The sequence below is a fragment of the Cyclospora cayetanensis genome, unplaced genomic scaffold (genome assembly GCF_002999335.1).
Source record: "Cyclospora cayetanensis isolate NF1_C8 unplaced genomic scaffold, CcayRef3 CcayRef3_contig_153, whole genome shotgun sequence".
Lineage (NCBI taxonomy): Eukaryota > Apicomplexa > Conoidasida > Eucoccidiorida > Eimeriidae > Cyclospora > Cyclospora cayetanensis.
In genome coordinates this window covers 19653-34681 of record NW_020312096.1, presented here as the reverse complement: position 1 = coordinate 34681, position 15029 = coordinate 19653, and the positions used below count along the sequence as shown (strand labels likewise).

Genomic DNA, 15029 nt, shown 5'->3' with positions numbered 1-15029 from the left:
TAGCACTCTTTTATGCAGACCTGACGGCAGTAACACCCGTTAGTGGCAATGGCCACGGGCTTGCCGCTGCGCCTGGCGCTGCTACCCTGTCAAAGAGAGATAAGAAATCAAGCGGTCATCTCGGCACCAATCCTCTGAAAAGCCTTAGTATATACTCAGAAAACCGCATTGCATAGTTGCCCCATATTCTTTGGACATATTGGGAACACAGGGTCCCCCGTGCACTGAGATGACTTTTTCCCTGGAAAAGCATCTTTCTCCTGATATGTACCCAAGAAAGCAGCGTGTTACTGCACTAAAGAGCATGGCGTACATTTAGGTGGACAAAGAAACGAGGGGAAAAGCCATCGTTCAGATATTGCTAGTCTTGAAGACATTGAAGCCATCGCTGGCTGTTGTGGCGATACATCCAGGGATTTGGGGGTGGAAGTGCAGCTCCGAGATGTGTTGTTGGCCACCATGCACGAACATCAGTTGCTCCGGCAGGTTGCCCTCTGCAAGGCATATGTATGAAAACATTACACAGCAACATAACACCACAGTATGGATTATGGGATCGTTTAACATGAAAATTCCAGGGCTCTTCGTATACGAAGACCGTGAGTGCATAGAAGGTGCAAAATCGCCAACCCATGAATGTATATGCACTAGCAGAACAGGTAATGCAAAGAAACGCCCTGCAGTTAACTTGCAGTACGCATAATGGCAAAGCCAGTAAGGCAGTGCAAATGGAGCATTGAAGGGTCCATATGAACTTTATCACTGAAGTAGAAAATTACTTCTTGCTCACCTTGAGGCTGCGCATTGCCCTCCCTCTCCACAGACATATCCCAAATGGTCAAAGAGTCGTCTAACGAAGAAACTGCGAAAACAGCTTCGTCGCTTGGATGCCAATCCACGCACTGGCATCGAACAAGACCAACGATGCGTTGCAAATGCATACAGACACACACACTCACATACATTCATACACAGAAGTTCAACCCTTGGACCTCATGCCACCGTCTATCAGCAGTGAACAAGAAATCCCCGTTCGCCATGGGGATGCATCCACCCACACGCGTTGTCGAGCTCCCTGCCCAAACCATCGCCCCTGAAAGATAACAGAAAAAGAAAGTCTGAATTGTTTCTCACCGTAATTGGTTTCTTGTGCCACTCCATTTCTGAGAGAGGCATCTGGGGGCACCGCAGGTCAAAGACCTTGGCAGTGCCTTCTTCATCTCCGGAGAGGATCAAATGCGCATGCAGCGGGGAAAAGCGCATAGCATTGATATCCGAGTTGTGAGCGTCAATCAAAGCCGCGGAAGGGGAGGAGCAGCCAATTCGCAAATCCCACAACCTGCGAAGCAGAAGTATAGCAAAGTTGGAAAGAAACGGATTAGGAAGGTGACACACCCGAACTCAAGCACGCGGCACAGGCTGCGACGCATACAAAGAGCCCTAGAAAGGCAGGCCGGAAGGGTGCCATCTGAAGACAGTTGCACGCGAAAAGGATGAACGAGTCGTGATGCAGCAGACTAAGAACCAGAGGTGCAATTGCTGACTCCGCATCAAAGGTCCAGCAATCCAGCATAGAGGAAAGACGCTACGAATGAACAAGCTGATAGGGAAAACGCCAAAAGAAGCTTTGAAAGTAGTCAGGCACGCAAAAAGACATACATTGGTAACCCCTAGAGGGCGCATCACCTCCCACACACCCCAGCCCATGATCCCCAGATCCCTGCAATGTCCTTTACTTTATAGATCCATCATTAGAAGATGCAGCAAAAATCTCTCCCTTGCCGTCATCTAACGGCTTCCATTGCAGCTCCTCCACGGTTGCCAGGGGCCCCTTCTTAGTCCCCTTATTCTTTTTGCTCTGGAACAAAGGCTGCACATCCCATCCTCCCTCTCGGGGCAGCCACAAAAACACCTGCCCCGCGACATCCCCGGACAACAGCTTGCCCACCTGCATGTACACCCCAGAAGATATACACACACCCAGGATCAGTGCGCAAAACAATAAATGCACATACATCTGGCGGGCACACACAGGAGAACGTGTGGGACGAGATCTGCAAGCACCCCTGTGCGCGCCGCGAGAACTTACGTGCAGAGGGTTCCAGTCCATTGCAAAACCCTCTTCACCATGACCTTTGAATTCATACATTGGTTTCTGGTGAGGATCAGGAGGGGGCCCTACGTCACATGAGCAGCAGAAAGAAGGGGCCAACGGGTAAAATTGTTCAAGCGTCTCGAAGCCGGTTAAAGCAGCCGTCGATAGAGTGACACGAGAAAAAGCAGACATACACTGCAAACCATCCTCAAATACCAATTCCCACCTGCAGCACCCGGTTCGTCGAGCCGCTTGAGGTGCTTGTCAATATCCCAAACTCCAACAACACCCATATCGGACCACGCGGCAGTAAGCCGCGGCATCTGCGCGCAAACACTACGCCCATAGACTTCGAAGCTCTCAACCCTAACCCCCTTAAGCGCTCTTTCTGTTCGCTGTACCCCACCCCTAAATGCCCACCTGAGGGCAGCAGCGGACTCGGTTAACCGCGCCCTTGTGCGCTATAATACGAAACTCGAGCTTGGCATCCTCTTCGCTTTCCTCCTCATCGCTCTGAAGCCGCATACACCGCAAAGCCTGTTTGTTGATACCACATTGCACACCCTGTATGCGTCCCCACTCGCATCCTGCCATCCTCGCAGCAAGCAATGGCTCCGCCAAGCGCTTGCGCGACCCTCCCAAGTCATGCCCGCAAGGAAATAGCTACTACTCTCTGCTGCTAGCACAGCCTCCACCCTCGACTCTACGCCTCGAGGGCAGGCATCGTCATCACCTCCTCTTCCGAAAGCGAACTATCATCATCGTGCTGTGTCTTGTGCAGCCGATGCCACTTCATGATGTAGAGACCGTCGCCGCCCTCTTCGCTTTGTGTGCCGCCCACGGCGTAACACGTATGTGGACACTTAGTGCGCGCCTGCGAGTAAATGCATGCATGCAGTTGTTGTCCAGTATGCCTTCACACCAGTATTCTGCAATGCCAAGACGCGGCTGCATCCAAACGTGACACCGTGGATCCACCCTGTATGCCTAAAAGCCGAAACATGAGGCCGCTATCCAAACAACAGAGCGAGCGCCCCACACAGGCCGCTCTCGCTGCGAATCAGCAACAAACAGTCTTCTTAAAACGTCCACCGCACCGCGCCAAGGGAGTCCGGAATGAAGTCGAAGGACAGGCACGGCCACGCCGTCTGTAGTCTATGCAGAAACTCGTAGGCGCTCGCGTCGCACTCCAATATTTCATCTGCGTCACCGCAACAGAGCTTGACGCTTGCCTCGCTGTCCTACTGATGTGCTGCGCACTGGCGGCAAAACGGCTTCCAGTTTCGCAGTAAAGAAGCAAAAACTTTGGGTGGCCCTCACAATAGGCATCTGAGGCCCTAAACACCCTCAATAACAGCAGGTCGGAAGCCGTCGACGTACCTTCTCCAAGTGTATCGACACCTGGCCTCCAAACCTGCAAGACATTCAAATAGGCATGCACACCTCTACACTCGTAACCTATTCTGGAAGCCCCTCAGGCAGCCCTCCCTATTCCCCCCATCCCGTCATTTCGTTTGTTTCCCGTGGCCTTCCCGCGTTCTTTAGGTGCAACAACACGTGTATCTCAAATATCAAGCGCGAATTTCTCAAACCCCTACCTGCAAACGCTCTGCATCATCCTCATCTTCGTCCTCGTCGGCATCCATTTCTTCGGACTCGGATTCTTCACTCCAGTCCTCCTCCGCAGCACTTGCTACGGCCTTCTTGTTGCTGTCGCTCTTACTGCCGCCACGCTGCTGCTGCTTCCGCTGCTGCTTACGCAGCACCCGTTCCAGTTCCTGCTGCTCTTCATCGTCCAAGTCGTCTCCGTAAGGATCTTCAAACTCCAAGCCACCGTCCTAAGGCAGAAAGTGCAGCCCCGCAAGCACAAACGATCTCTGCCTTACAGCCGCTTTCGAGATCCGCCGCTGTACGTCCACCCTCCCAGCGGGGTGACACTGCGCGCTGCTGCGATCTGCGAAACAGGCCCCTCAAGGCTCTGTGCGCGGCGGGGAAAGATCATTGGCAAAGAAGAGTCTGCACTCTCCTCGACTTACGACGTCCACATCTTCCTTCTCCGTATCCGCGTGGTTCGACTTGGCCGGCGCTCCCTTCTGCCGCTGCAGTCGCAACGGAGCACAGTCAGCCAACGGGCTTGCAGCAGGTCTGCTAGGAGTCGCTTACCTCCCCTTTTCCCGTTCCCCCTTTGACACAGCTCAAGACAAAGTGGCGAGGCCGTCTGCTGCTCACCTTTGCTTCTGACATCTTTGTTACCTTACCCACCGCGTAAGCTGCAATGCAACCCGATTCGCCTTCCTGCGACTGGGCAGAGAGGCGCTCCCCCAACCCCCGAACAAGGCTTGCCTTCGCAGACGCCTGTTAAAAGCTAATTCACGAAGCCTTGGCTAATGGACGTGCTAATTTTCAGAACAACAACTGCTCCGTCAAAAACCGCCACGGAGCTGACACTGGTCAGGTCAGAGCGCAACGCGAGGGAGAGGATAAAGTAATGGCTTGAAGCTCTGGCCTTCTGTGCTTGCACCATAACGCCTTTTCGAAAGGCCACATACAGCTCATTTTCCGCACAAAATGCCCTTTCCCCTTCGCGGGAATCGCCACCCCACATGCCCCCCGATGGCGGGCCTTAGGGGGGCCCCTAAGGGAGGCCTCCAGGGGGCCCCTTAGAACCCCTTGCCTTTCGTATGGTACAATGAAAATTCTTTCCATTTCCTCTGAGCAGCTCTCCCCTGCCGCTGGAGCCTCTCACGCTGCCTAGAGTACGAACTTCAAAGAACGCCAGAGTCAGAGACGGTGCGCAAGCAGCGCCTCTGTGCAGTAGCGTCTTAAGCTCTAAAGAAGGCCTTGAGTGTTAAAATCCCACCGGAAGCCTTCAGGATCGCTGTTTTTATCGGTATGCTATGCCATGCGCAGCCTTCTTCACCCAAACCTCACGAGCTACATCGCAGTAGGACAGTGCCCCCATGCTGCAAAACGCGCATCAACTTCGATTTTGGCACGAGCTCGGGCAGCCAGGGGTGTATTCCATTGAAACTTCCTGCGACGGGTGAGGGCTTGTCGCGCTTGGCGGCTCTCGTGCGCCGGAGCGGTTGCCGAGCGCTGCGGGTCTGTTATTCTTTAGCTAAAGAACCGACGGAAGGGGGAACTGTCTGCCTCTGTAGTAAGCTACTGTGTACTTCTGTGGGGAGGCCTGGAGGCTGGCAGGTGCAGCAAACTGCACATGTGCTGTCAGACCCCCGGCATTGGGGAACGACGGCAGGGCAGCGACCCGAGGCAGTAAGCACCATGAGTAGAGAAAACGGGTGAAGGCATCTTCTCTGGCTTCTCCCGAGAGGGATAGAGAAGACAGACGAGGGCTTCTTTCCTGCCTTCTAAGAGCGTGTTGGGGTGGAGGACTTCCCCGTTTAAGGTAGCCTGTGGAGGGCCTTCGTACGCAGAGAAGACTGCCTCTATGTGGGTCGTGGTGGCTGCATGGCTTCTTGCAGCAAGCGATCGCCAGCGGGCTGCTAAGGCCTCTTAGCCGCAGGAAAACGTGCAGTTGCGTGTAGTTCCCCTATCGTGTAAGGATGCCCTCTAGGGCGCGTTACGCTAAGCAGTAGGCAAGTTAGACTGCGGGATCTACGAGGGATGCCCTCCTCTGCGTTGGCGACCAACGTTGCGTTCTGGAGAGGGCGGCCGGCATGGGGGGTTCCGTATTGCAAATCTTCGTCTTTTAAACCTAAAGGCTTGCTGGCTCTTCTGAAATGCAACGCATGCTGGAGTGAAGAAACTTCCCTAGTCCTCAGAGGGCGGGAGGCGAGAGGAGAGGGGTGCTCTTAGGGGCGCAGCCGGTTGGAGGGTTGGTGGCTCCAAGGAGGTGTTTCTGTTCCCAACTCGACCTCGCATGGCATGCATGCGTACATGCAGGCAGCGCTGAGACGTGTGAGGCATGCTGCTGCGATATTAGCGCCCTAGGTCGCAGAGTTTATTGATGCGCAGCCGTAACAGCGCGCAGGTCTGTTTGCACTGCAGAGGCAACGCGACAAAACAGCAATTTCAAAATCTTTTTCGGATGGCGCCTGTGGAGGGTCACTTCTCTCGAGTCACACAGTCCGTCATTTGTACGCAAACAAACTTGAACGGCCGACCCACCAATTGCATTTGGACACTGAGAGAGGAAGATGGAATTGCAGATTCTTTGAACGCCGCAAACAGCTCCGTCAGGCCCTCATACTCCTAAAAAGAGCACAAAAGGTCTGCATGCGTATGACTGGTGCTCCCCCTATAAACGCGACTAGCCCTCAAAACAACAAAGATGTGCTTCTCCCCTGGGAGCGGTCATGAAACCTTCATTCTCCCCTAACCCCTCCAAAAGCATCCAAACCATGCGCGGTAAATCCCCCTATCCCACCTTTAAAGCGCCAGCCATGCACTGAATGCATTCCTTCTTGTCTCTCCCCATTCTGCTCATCATCAAAGCCCGCTTCATCTTGGCAGACACCAGAGCAGCACGAAGCTCCGGCGACAAAGACGCGATCGGCTCGGCCCCACGCTACATAAAGCAGCACAACATGAAATACATAGTGATACATATATACATAGAGATACATATATATATATATACAGACATACATATACACATGCACATACACGTATATACCTATATACATGCCCATACACGTATATACCTATATACATGCCCATACACGTATGTACCTATACACATACACGTACATGCATATACCTATATACATGTACATACATAGAGACATAAATATACATGCACACACATACATATGCATAAACACATATATATTGATACATAGTTACAGCTAGCTCGAGGGCCTTCGCCTGGAACGCTTTGACGCACTGTTGCTCCACAAGCACAACATGCAAAACACACGCGCTGCATGTAGAAGAGGACTTAGAACCTCGACAACCCCTCAGGCAACACCCTCAAAATACCATTTCAAAGGTGCCAATGAAGACAGTGAAGTAATGTGTACTCCGTGCCGCAAGACCGTGCAGTGCTTGACATTTTCTTAGCCCTGCAGCCATATACAGCAATCGCCCCAGCAGCAAGCGCAGCTCTCATTAGCAATCGTGGCGAAGACAGCGGGGGGCAGCACCATTGTCCACTTTCACTGCAACGGCATGAAATCGAGCAGCAGCAGCAGCAGTAACAAGCGCTGAAACGGCCCATTCAGCGCCAGCAGCAAGGGCAGCACAGAGATGTCGGTGTGTGTTACGGCTGTATTCTTCTTCCTGCATTAAGTCCGCATCCTGCTCAATATCTGAAGAGGCCACACACAACCGCAAAGCAGCTTTTCCGAAGTTTCGGTAGAACTTGCAACTGTGTTTCGCCTGCCTTGGCCACTGCTGCAAAGGGCACCAGCGTCCCACAGATTTCGAGCAGCTCGTGCAAGCATTACCAGCCTCCACCTCATCTTCCCATGAAGGCAGCTGCTCCTTCCACTTGCAGAGGTGCAGCTGCTCATACGTGTCTCCTAGCTCGTAAGCCAACTGCCTCCTGAAGCGCAAGCCCTAACAAAGAAGTCCAAGTGGAGAGTAACCTCCAGAAGAGAGGCCCCCTCCCCCCTCCCCCCCGCGCAACTGCGTCTTGTCGGGAACGCTCTATGGTGGAAGATGTACGAAAATATATAAATCATAGACTTACATGAGGTCCAGGTAGTATTGAGGATTCAGCGCTTGGACCAGCGGCTCGAGGAGCTTGCAGCGCCTCTGGTACATGGCAATCACGCGTGGCAGTGACCCCTCGAAGAAGGAGAGGTCTCTACACACAAAATCAACTCCGTCCATGCAGCATCAGCCCTTACAGCTGCTTTTTGCTGCCTTGGCGGCGAAAACGCTGGCAGCTTTTCATTGCTCGCTCGCAGCAGCACCCATGGGAGGCCTTTATTAGCATTTACCGATACACGGAGGACTGCAGCAGGCTTAGCCGCGTGTGGTCCGTTGACCAGCTATCCAGCGTGTAAAGCTGCAGCAAAACGACACTGCAGCAAAAACGGCACTGCAGCAAGAAGCGTTGCTGCATGCGCAGCAGGTGCCTCAGCAAGGAGCATGGAGGACAGCAACGCGCGTCAGTCTGGCAAGTCTGGGAAGGCCGCTTCTGAGCCGCAAGGCAGTATCCGCAGATGCAGCGGCAGCAGAGGCAGGGGAGTTTTCCCTTCGCAAGAAAAAGAAAGTAGGAGAAGTAGTAGGAGTGGCAGCGACAGCAGCCACACAGGCAGCACTAAGGACAAGCAACCTGCCTGCAAAGCAGCCTGCACTTGGTGGGAAGCCATGGCAAAGAGGCACTTTGCTCCTTCGAACCCCTCGGTTAAGGACAGACAGCGCAAGCGTTGTAAGTCTTTCTCGCTGCAGCAGCATAGCCAGAGGGGGGCAGGCAAGGGCTGCACATGCGTTAAAGGTATCCTCCCTGCTCGCCGACAGAGTTCTGCAGAAACGCATGCTACGCTTCAAAGCGAGGCAGCATTTATATTTGCCCTTACTCCCCAGCACCCAAGCAGCAGCAGGGTGAGCTGCGAAAAGCCACGCTGCCCCAGGCTACTGTCTGCATGCGTCCTAAGACAGAGAGCTACTCATGATACACCCTAAATATCCTCACGGAAGTTGACTCAATTCTGGTAATAGCGTGGCGCTTTCGTTCGCGATCATCAGTTGTTTGTTCATCTTTACCAGGTGTCGGCACACCTACGAAACAGCAGCAGCAGCAGCAGCAGCACCAGGTCGATTGAAGAAGCAGAACAAAGGCCACAGTAGCTAAAGGGTCAACAAGACGTGCATAAGCAGCGGCTGGAGCCGCAGCAGGAGGGGGAAAAGGTGGAGAGAACGGATGCTTCCGAGGCAGCAGCGCTGTGCAACTCACGGTTCCATGCAGGGATGGCAGTGAGACGTGCAGCAGCAGCACCGATCGGTCTGTGAGAATTATTGAACACCTGATGCAAAAGCAGCAGCGCCCTGAGCAGTACATTCTGCAGGCATCGTTGAAGAGGAAATACAAATATCTATGGTAGTGGAGCGTCTGTAAAAGGCAAGGGCACACCAGCAACAGCGTGGGAAAGCGTTCGAGCGTACATGCCTTCTTCTGCTATGCCCCTCTCTGCAGCAAAAGCGGCTGCATTAGTTGCTGGGGTTGCTGCTTCTGTGGGGTTTGCATTGGCAGGCAGCAGCAGCACACGTTCTTGTCTTGTACGGCGCTGCACGCTTGAAGGCTCAGGGTGAGGGAAACGCTGTAGCAAGCCTCCAAAGTGCAGCGGCCAAGAACAAACGTCTGTGAGGCTGCTAGTGCTTGTGCTGCTATTGCTGTTGTTGCTGTTATTGCTGTTGCCGATGGTATTGGGAGGTTCTTCTGCATGCGCGCCACTGTTGGGTGTGACATCGTGCTCCTTGTTCTGCTGCTGCGGCTCCTGCTGCGGGTAGACATGGTGCTGAAGGGCGAGCTGCTTCCGCTTTTGCTGAATCAGCGACCTTACTTGCGCCTCTGGGAGGGTCAAAAGGCCAAATGCATCTTCTAGAGTTGCCAGACAAAGCGTTGGCATCGTGTTCAGCTGCAGCAAACTCCCAGCAAGGCCAGATGCGTGCAGCGGCAGCAGCAAAAAAGACACACTGAGCGGGCACTCCTACAATGCAGACACCGCAACAAGAACTCACGTCTTTCAGGAGAATTTTCTCCAAGTTCAGCCCGCGCTCTTCTGCCTGCGCTTTTCCTTGCTGACACTTCTGCGGAGGATCTTGTTGCCCATCCTGCTGGAGCCACTCAGCAGCAAAGGCACGGCCTTGCTGCCGCAGCTCTCGAGTGAGCCTCAGTCGCTGAGCGTACAAAGCGGCTAGCTGCTGCTGCAACGCGGCTGCAAACTCTCCTAGCTGCCGCTCCTCATGGCGCACCAGGCACACCATGGGAAGACACCCCAAGTACAAAGTGTCTTTTCCGTCATCATCTGCTGCTTCTGAAGTCCTTAGAGCACTTCGGCTTGCCCCTTCTTCTTGTTGCTGCTGCTGCCTTTGCCGGAGCTGCTCACGGAGGCGCTGCCTTTCCTCCTGATCGCTGGACGCCTCCCTAACGAGAGCGGCTGCTGCATGCAAATGGTATTCTGACGTCAGCAGCTGCTGCCGACCTTCCCAAAAGTCCGAAAGCCCCTCGATGTTGCGAAGGAGCTCGCGGGTGTCTATACAGACGGGAGCGAGCGAAAACAGGGTCGCTGCTGCAACGCGGTTGCTGTTGCTCTTATCTTCACATAAAGATGTACGACAGAAAGACAGGCGCACGGGACTGTTTTTACGGCTGCTGCAGCTGTCGCAATACAAATGAGGGGGAGGCCTCTTCCCTAAAGCGATTTGCAAGACTTCTGGTGCTGCTGCTGCTGCTTCATTCTGCGCCTCCCAGTACTCCGGCTGCTCCCACCATTCGCGCTGCCGCTGTCTGTACACCGCGCGCTGCTCAAGCAGCAGCAATAGCGCAGCCGCAGAGGCCGCTGCTGCTTCTGCTTCCCAATGCGTTGGCTGCGCATCAGCGCTGCTGTCCTCTTCGCCGGAGGGCTGCTGTAGCTGCTGCTGCTGCAGGAGCACTTCGGCTCCAACGCAGCGCGCCAGCAATTGCTGAGAGGTATAGATGTGTTGCAGTATTTCAAAGCAGTGCTGTTGCAGCTTCTGACTTCCGTAGCCGAGGCTGCTGCTGCTGCTGCTGCTGCCGTGCTGTATGGTGCCATGCTGTACAGGAAGACCAACATCATTCCGAAGGCTTTCCGCCATTTTTAAGGCCTGATGTTGGGTGTGCTGCTCCTGCTGCTGCCCTTGCTGCAGCAGCAGGAGCTTGCATTCCTGCAGAAGCGCCATGACGTTGCCGTACGCTGCAGCTGCTGCTTCTGCGTTATGCCACCGATTGTACATACACACCAAATCGAGCAGCAAACCAGAAGCTCGCAAAAGCAGAGAGAGCGGTGCATAAAAGAGGCCAGGAGCAACAGCGGCGCATGAAGAACATTCCCCCTCGCCGTTTGCTGTTTCTACTTGACTCTTAGGAGCCGCCTCTTCCCCACTACCCAGACAATGCTGCTGCTCTTCTTCCTCCTGTTGCTCTTCTTCCTCCTGCTGCTGTTCGTACTGCTTTTTCTCCTGCTGCTGCTCTTTCTCCTGCTGCTGCTCTTCTTCCTCCTGTGTCTGCTGCACAGACTTGAATTTGACGACTTTGAGCAGCAAGAGCAGCGCGAGGCACAGACGCTGCTGTCCTTCCGTTGTTTCTTCGGTAGCGATTTGGCTACTGCCGATAAGAGCCAGAAGGTGACAAAGCAGGAGCAGCAGGCGTTGGATTGGCTGCAGCGATTTCCAGCAAACATCATGAAGGTCAACTGCCGCAGCTGCGGCAGAAAAACACACCAGTACAAGCGGTAGCAGCAGTGGCAACAGAGCACTAAGTTGCCTTTTTAACACTCCCCATTTATCAGGGTTTCCTCTAGCAACCAGAACCCAAGCAGCAGCACATACAGCGAGCAGCTTCTCACCCTACACTTACGCGGCAGCTGGATATCCGTGAGCGTCCTTCGAAGCAGCCGGAAACAGCGCCGTGCGGTGTGCTGCAGAAGTGAACGTCCTGCGTATTTGCCAGCAAAGATTTGCGTGTGTTCAGGCTGATGCTGCTGCGCCTCCGGGTGTACCTGCTGCTCTTGCTTAGAGTTGCACTCCAGGATTGACCAGTACTTCACGAGGGCAGCCGGCATCTCCTTCGTTTCAAAGGCCTCGATTTCTGCGGCTAGACAATGGCTGTTGCTGCTATCGCAGAGGTCGTCGCTGGTGTCGTCGGACAGCAGCGATTCGGCTAGCTGAATGGCTTCAGCAATGCTGGTTGCTGAGGGAGTTCCTTCTTCTGTTGCTGCTGTTTCCTTCTTTCCCGGTGCCTCCTCCGCTGTAGAACGCGCATTTTCTGCTGGTTCGGCGATTTTCCCTGCTGCAGAGGGGGTGTCACGTTCGTGAGGGTGCCCACCTCCTGACGGCAGAGCTGCAACAGCCAGCGGCTGCGGCAGCTGCTGCTGCGCAGAAGCCGTTCCCACTGCTGCCATGAGTCTGTGTATGCATTATGAGAAGCAGGGAAAGAGGGGACGTAAGCTTCAGCAGCAACTGCTCCAGCAACCGCCGCACGGCAGACAGACACGCACACACACCGACCCCCCTCCACTGTCTGCTACAGAAGGCACACCAAGGATTGGTGCTGTCTCTGCGGTCATTGGGATTGCTCCACTCCCCCGCAATTAAAAACTGTCTAAAGCCCTATTTCTATATATTTAGCGCATTAAACATTGATTTTGAGGCTGCAGCAACAGCTGGCCCCCCTGCAGCCGCCACGACGCCGCTGCCGACGGCTGCCTTGCATCCAGACGTCCCTCCCCAGCGGCAAGAGGCCACCAAACCGAGCGTTATTGCTCCGATAAACGTACTTGATCATTGCATGTTTGCCTACCAATTGCTGCGGGAGTGCCGCATCGGGCGTGCCAGAGTGGCAACACAGGGGGAAACTGCCCACTCTACCTCTAACGACCTGAGGCAACTTGCTTGCGTTTCGAATTGCACTGCGCTGCGCATTCACAGGAGCAGTCTGCATCTGGCCTTTACTGAGGGAGGGACGAGAAACCAGCGAGCCTCGCTGTACCCTGCACGTGGACACAATCCGCCACCCGCCTGTGGCATAGAGGCGCATCTACAGCCACGCGCTGCACAGCTGCCTACACCCTACAGTGCTAGTACATTGAAGTTGCATGATAAAGCAAAAGACCCCATGGAGGGCAGAAGCTGATCGGCAAGAAAAGCGACGTCCAAATCGCCCGACCCTCCACTGAGGAGACGCATGCGTCTGCTTTTCACGAAAGCCCCTTCTCCCAAAATTTGCAGCTACTATATAGATGTATAGAGACTCCAAGTGTATTAGGAGGATCGTCTGAGCTGATGCACACCTCCATCTCCGCTGAGAGCGCCCTGCTAGCTAAACAACTTCCTAACGCAGTGCAGATGCAACTCCCAGTGTGTGCAGGTCCGCTGCTTAAGAAGCAGCTCGCCTTCCTAAGCTACACTCTATGTATGTATGCATGTGTACATAAATATATATACGCATGTCCTTCAAAAATGCCGTTACTCTCAGGCTGCCGTCATCTTAGCAGCCATCTCAAAGGACTCGAGATGATGAAATAAACATGGGCGCACAACCTGAGAATTACTACCCAGGCTGCCGCTAATAATGCTAGAGCTCGAGCTGATGCTGCTAGAGCTCATGCTGCTAGGGCAGTATGCTTGGCTGCCCATAGGAAAGCTTCATCTATACAGACTCTGCTGTTGCTCGCGTGAGGCTTGCTGCTGCTACACCGCAGTTACCGGTACCTCAACGACACCCGTTCTCCCTGCCTCTTCCGGCGCTTGCGTTGCGCAAGGCGATTCTTTTTGTTCATGCACTGCATGCACATAGAGGCACACATACATACAGCAGAACCCCCTCCACTCGGCAACACACAGAGACACTTCTGGCAGCCCAAGCAAACCGCCACGCCCTGTCGTGGAGGCTAATCGTCGTCCAATTCACCAGCTACGCACCTCGAAGATGGTAGAAGATGTCTGCGGCTCTTCTTCGATCTGTAAGTTCCCTCCAGCAGCAGCAGCGGCAGCGGGAGTTGCGTCTGCTGGAGCAGCTGCAGCCACCTTCGTTTGAGTTGGGTTAGAGCTGCGCAGATCATTCCTGATGATAAAAGGAACGGCTAGCGTCTCCCTTTGATACCGAAAGAGACTTGCGATTCTCTCTGCGGCTGCACCTGGTTCCGGTGCAACTTCAGGGGCTGCTAAAAAGGCTGGAATACGGCCAAAGTAGCTGGCGCTGCAAGCACTGTAGTGCTGAAGGAGCGAGAAACCTGCAGCATAGGAGGCAACTGTTGCGATGGAGTCTGCTGCTGCCGCCTCTTTTGTGGCAGTAGCTGCTGCTGCAGCTACTGCCGCAGGTGTCGCTTGCTGCATTCGTGCACAGGCTCTCCGGGTAGAAGAGTTCCTCCCGCGTCCACTGCTCATAGAGGGGCTGAACGGCGAAGGGTGGCGCTCCTCCAGTGGCGTTTGGGCACCAAAAGTCTGAGAGCAGCTTCTCGAGGCTCTCAGTCTGCTAGTGCTGCTACTTGTCGCTCCTGCCGCTGCAGCCCGCACAGCCACTGCAGCAACGCGCCTGCCAAACCCTGCCGTGGGGGGAAACAGAAGCCACGCAGGCGCCATCTTGTACGTTTTCTTGCTCCTGATGCGGGCTGCAGCAGTATCCTTCGTTACCTGCACTCGGCGCTCCAGTACTTCCTCCGCTGCGCCTTGGTTGCTGCAGCTGACGGGGCCCTTCCGATGAACAAAACCTCTCCAAACTGCTGCAAGCAGACGCCACAGCAGCAGTACTGTCGAATCGAGCGCAGGAAGCGTGTTTCTATTGAGTCGAAGGTCGTGACAGCCGTTCAGCTCCCATGGAATGCGCAGCTCTGTCTGCCGATCTGCTAGATGCTCGCACTGCAGGCGGGCCCCAAACGCATGTCGTGCTGCCGTTCTTACGGCGACCACAATTTCTGCGAAAAACGTTTCAAAACATCGATTAACAAGGCTCATGCAGCTGCTCCGGAAGGGGCACATGCGCGCGCAGCAACAGCAGCTGCTGAAAGACCTGTCGACGGCAGTCCCATAGGACACGACCCCACCACCAAGCCACCGCAGGATGACGGCTGTAGCCTTCATCCTGCTCTTCTGCACCTGCGGAGAGAACTCCATTCGCGCCTTTATTGCTGGTCTGTCGCCGATTCCAGACACCACTGTCTTGCAGCATCCTCGCGCACAGCCACCTCAGATGCGCGTTTCGTAGAGCCGCATCGACAGCGGATACTGACGAACCAACAGCAACTACCACAGCTGCCTACAGGCGCACTGCCCTCCCCAGTCCAGC

The 15029-nt window shown here is 54.5% G+C and overlaps 2 protein-coding genes across 2 annotated transcripts; both read right to left on the bottom strand.

Annotated features, from left to right (window-relative positions):
* Positions 1–351: 351 nt before the first annotated feature.
* Positions 352–5379, bottom strand: LOC34622148 (glutamate-rich WD repeat-containing protein 1). The gene is made up of 15 exons (XM_026336908.1): positions 5308–5379; positions 5034–5191; positions 4564–4624; positions 4325–4450; positions 3694–3933; positions 3476–3509; positions 3193–3296; positions 2829–2969; positions 2516–2608; positions 2322–2418; positions 2090–2178; positions 1737–1948; positions 1135–1339; positions 791–902; positions 352–494 (listed from the first exon to the last, which is right to left on the bottom strand). The coding sequence occupies exons 1-15, from the start codon at positions 5377–5379 to the stop codon at positions 352–354; spliced, it is 1887 nt and encodes a 628-aa protein (XP_026192693.1).
* Positions 5380–5598: 219 nt separating this feature from the next.
* LOC34617307 lies at positions 5599–12772 on the bottom strand. Its single transcript, XM_026336907.1, has 13 exons — positions 12692–12772; positions 11604–11970; positions 10853–11448; positions 9791–10738; positions 9223–9714; positions 8961–9116; positions 8700–8785; positions 7504–7601; positions 7321–7365; positions 7037–7119; positions 6483–6623; positions 6207–6307; positions 5599–5821 (listed from the first exon to the last, which is right to left on the bottom strand). The coding sequence occupies exons 1-13, from the start codon at positions 12770–12772 to the stop codon at positions 5599–5601; spliced, it is 3417 nt and encodes a 1138-aa protein (XP_026192692.1).
* Positions 12773–15029: the final 2257 nt, after the last annotated feature.

What these genes read in the sequence shown, in the direction of transcription:
- LOC34622148 (XM_026336908.1), bottom strand. Translation starts at nt 5,379, where the DNA reads ATGGTGCTTACTGCCTCGGGTCGCTGCCCTGCCGTCGTTCCCCAATGC. An exon ending in GGGCACTGTCCTACTGCGAT is followed by an intron (nt 4,625 to 5,033) that starts GTAGCTCGTGAG and finishes CCTTTCGAAAAG; the next exon opens with GCGTTATGGTGCAAGCACAG. An exon ending in CGACGAACCGGGTGCTGCAG is followed by an intron (nt 2,179 to 2,321) that starts GTGGGAATTGGT and finishes CATGTGACGTAG; the next exon opens with GGCCCCCTCCTGATCCTCAC.
- LOC34617307 (XM_026336907.1), bottom strand. Translation starts at nt 12,772, where the DNA reads ATGCCACAGGCGGGTGGCGGATTGTGTCCACGTGCAGGGTACAGCGAG. An exon ending in AGCAGCACACCCAACATCAG is followed by an intron (nt 10,739 to 10,852) that starts GCCTTAAAAATG and finishes GGAAGTCAGAAG; the next exon opens with CTGCAACAGCACTGCTTTGA. An exon ending in GGAAGATGAGGTGGAGGCTG is followed by an intron (nt 7,366 to 7,503) that starts GTAATGCTTGCA and finishes TGGCCTCTTCAG; the next exon opens with ATATTGAGCAGGATGCGGAC.